The following is a 3,238-nucleotide window of genomic DNA, read 5'->3' as shown; positions in this document are numbered from 1 at the left end:
CTATCAGAACCAGAACAGAGATCAGAGTCTCGTTGCCATGGAAGAAGGACAGAGACGCTGCAGAGTGTGCGTCACCGGTGCCACCGGCTTCATGGGATCTTTGCTCGTCAAGAAGCTCCTGGAGAAAGGCCATGTCGTTCATGCCACCGTCCGGAATCCAGGTCCTCTCGTCTCCTCCGCAGCACTGATCCGCTAATTACTCTGCCTTGATCTCTTAGCTGAATTAGACAGCACAAATGGCACAGGGGATGAGTCCAAGGTTGGATTTTTAAGGAACCTAGCAGGCGCCGGCGCGAGGCTCTCCCTCTTCTCCGCGGACCTCTACGCCGCCCACACCTTCGCGCCGGCCATCCACGGTTGCGAGTTCGTCTTCCTGGTCGCCACCCCCTTTCAACACATCCCTTCCTCTCAGGTCTTCCCGATCCCCTACGTCGTCATCCATTTTTTTTTTTCAGAAATACGGCTGTATCTTGAATTACTCTGTTCTGGTTTAGTTCAAGGACATCGCCGAAGCGACGGTGTCGTCCATTCGCACCATACTGCAGCTATGCGAGCGATCGAGGACGGTGAGGCGGGTCATCTTCACAGGCTCTGTCACCGCGTCGTCCGCCATGAAGGAAGACGGCTCCGGCTTCAAGGAGGCCATGGACGAGTCTTGTTGGACTCCCCTCCATCTTCCCTTCCGTTACTGTGAAGATTTCGAGAAGGTACAACAATTCATTTTAAAATGATCATCTGAGGCATTCGACCAGCTTCTGCAGTCCTCATCCTGATCTGCAAATGTAGGATTACACTCGTTCAAAGACGCTATCTGAAAAGGAAATACTATCGTACAACGACGAACGGCGAGAGACATCAATGGAAGTTGTGAGCTTAACTTCCGGCTTGTTCGGAGGCGACACGATTCTGTCACACTTACCGTTGAGCTCCCAAATCGTCGTCTCGCCGATGACCGGCAATCCGGTGCATCGAAGGCAGCTAAAGTTTCTCCACGCGTTGCTGGGCTCGGTGCCCGTCGTGCACATCGACGACGTTTGCGAGGCTCATGCATTCTGCATGGAGCCGCCTTCCATGGCCGGGAGGTTTCTCTGTGCAGCAGGGTACCCAGCACTGCAACAGATTGCAGACTATTATGCCAAGAAGTTCCCTGATCAGCTACCAGCGATCACCAAAGAGTGAGAACATTAATTTTTGTTTGATCGCGAGGATCTTCATCTTCTTTTTGTTCTTAGTCCAAGTGTTCGATTTCAGGGAAGATGAAGAGGCAGCCAAAGTGTATGTACCAGGCAAATCAACTAAGATGACAGATTTGGGGTTCAAGTACAAGCACGCTGTGGAGCAGATTTTGGATGATAGTTTCGAGAGTGCCAAGAGGTTTGGAGTACTCCTCGACAAAACTACAAGCAATCGATATTAGGGCTTCAACGTAAGGTTTGTGAAAAATTTGTAATACCAAAAAAGCTGAATAAAAAAATTTGAACAAATAAAGTTTTAGATTTATAATTCAAGAGTAATAGTGAATATTAAAATATACTTATTTATCATGAAATTGATATAATATGTATGAGTCACGTAACTATATATTATGAATTACACCACAAAAAAATTTTCTTATAGTTCTAATTATTGAAGATATTCTAATAAGTTTTTAAAATATTAATGTGACATATTTTGAGCCTTTCGAGTAGCTATTTTCGAACAATAATTTGAATAGTTCGTAAACTCGATCCCGAGTCCTAATTCGAACCGAATAGAATAAAAAATTTTGAATTTTTCGAACTTCAAATTGAGCTCGAACTCCAATATACCTATTTCGAGCCGAATTCGAGCATTAGATTTTTCTAGATTCAATTCGGTTCGTTTACATTCCTAGGTCTCCACTAGCTATCATGACTTCATGAATTATACCTCCAAGTCCCATGGCATTGTTGAAATGGTAACCACAGATAGAATTGTTGAATGGTGAAAGGGTTGAATTTCGGTAAAGTCATGTGATCATATTCTCTCTTGTGGGGATTATCTATAAATTTTTGATTTACTCCCTTCTAATGGTGTGGGATAATCATGAGGAGCCGTTAGGATGACAGATTCACTTTGCTGAGTGAATTATATCTCCAAGTGGGACGGTAAATAAGCATCGAGGTAAGTCGAGTCAAATTTTATGACGTTCAAATTTCAAATTTATTTGATAAGATCATCAAGTTAAATCCAAATGAGCCTAAAATAAATTAAGTCATTGAAATAATTATTTAAGTTTACATTTTAAGTTTGTTTGATTGGTTATTTAGTTTGATAATATAAATTTATTTATTCAATTTTTAATTTTTTTTATTTATTTAGCATGTTGATAAGAGTTTTATTAAAAAATATTATTCATGTTCATGAGCGTTTTTAATAAACGTTGTTCATGAATATTATTCCCTTTGATGGCACTATTGTTGGACCTCGTGGTAGTTTTGATGTGATCAACCAAGTTAGTTAGGTCCTGCGTTTTGTCTGAACCCTGTGTCTGAGTGTGCAGGAACTTAGGAGCGTAGGAAATCTAGCGGAAGACGCAGCTAGCGAGAAGGACGGCACGGGAAGGGAGCCGACGGGCTCGGTGCATCCGAAGGACGAGAGAGCTGCGAAAGAGTACTCCGGTGGAGCGAGAAGAACGTGCGCGGCGTTCGAGGGACGAGAAGCCGGACGAAAGCTTGCTCGAGGAGAAGGCCGGGAACTGGGTTCGGGTGAACCCTATTCCGAATGGCCACAATCACCCAAGGAGCCGAACCGGAGCAAGTCAACTGGAGTTGACTTGTCAACGGTTCGGTCGACTGAACCTATTGATCGGTCGACCGAACCCTTCATTAACCGAAGCCAGCCGTTGGTGACACGTCAGCAACACATCTGCCAACGGTGAAGTGATCGGTCGACCGAACCTCATGATCGGTCGACCGAACCCAAGTTTATCCAGAGACTGAGTCGAGCGTTTTCATCGGGCCAGCGCAGAGGAAGACCTTTGGCCGATCGGTCGACTGAACACAAGGATCGGTCGACCGAACCTGAGCTCGATCAACAGAGACTGCACTTGGATAAGCTCGAGAACCCCTATATAAAGAGGGTCTCGGGCAGCTTTAGAGAACAACGAATACGAACGAAATAGCAACTCTTGTACTCTCATTCTCTTAGCAACTACTGTGCTGTCAAAGTGTAAAAGGCTTCTCCGCCTTCATAGAAGGAGTTTTCTTACTGCGCTTTT

General features: G+C 44.6%; 1 protein-coding gene across 1 annotated transcript; it reads left to right on the top strand.

Moving 5' to 3' along the window:
* LOC122013361 (putative anthocyanidin reductase) lies at positions 1 to 1,488 on the top strand. Its single transcript, XM_042569623.1, has 5 exons — positions 1 to 161; positions 246 to 412; positions 495 to 707; positions 787 to 1,175; positions 1,252 to 1,488. The coding sequence occupies exons 1-5, from the start codon at positions 38 to 40 to the stop codon at positions 1,415 to 1,417; spliced, it is 1,059 nt and encodes a 352-aa protein (XP_042425557.1). The 5' UTR covers positions 1 to 37; the 3' UTR covers positions 1,418 to 1,488.
* The last annotated feature ends 1,750 nt before the right edge of the window (positions 1,489 to 3,238 follow it).

This window comes from Zingiber officinale, chromosome 1A (genome assembly GCF_018446385.1).
Source record: "Zingiber officinale cultivar Zhangliang chromosome 1A, Zo_v1.1, whole genome shotgun sequence".
Lineage (NCBI taxonomy): Eukaryota > Viridiplantae > Streptophyta > Magnoliopsida > Zingiberales > Zingiberaceae > Zingiber > Zingiber officinale.
This window is presented reverse-complemented; position numbering and strand designations above follow the sequence as displayed.

Bases quoted from the DNA above. Each gene is read 5' to 3' on its own strand.
- LOC122013361 (XM_042569623.1), top strand. From the start codon at position 38: ATGGAAGAAGGACAGAGACGCTGCAGAGTGTGCGTCACCGGTGCCACC. The intron at 162-245 runs GTCCTCTCGTCT...CAAATGGCACAG, and splicing joins TGCCACCGTCCGGAATCCAG to GGGATGAGTCCAAGGTTGGA. The intron at 708-786 runs GTACAACAATTC...CTGCAAATGTAG, and splicing joins ACTGTGAAGATTTCGAGAAG to GATTACACTCGTTCAAAGAC.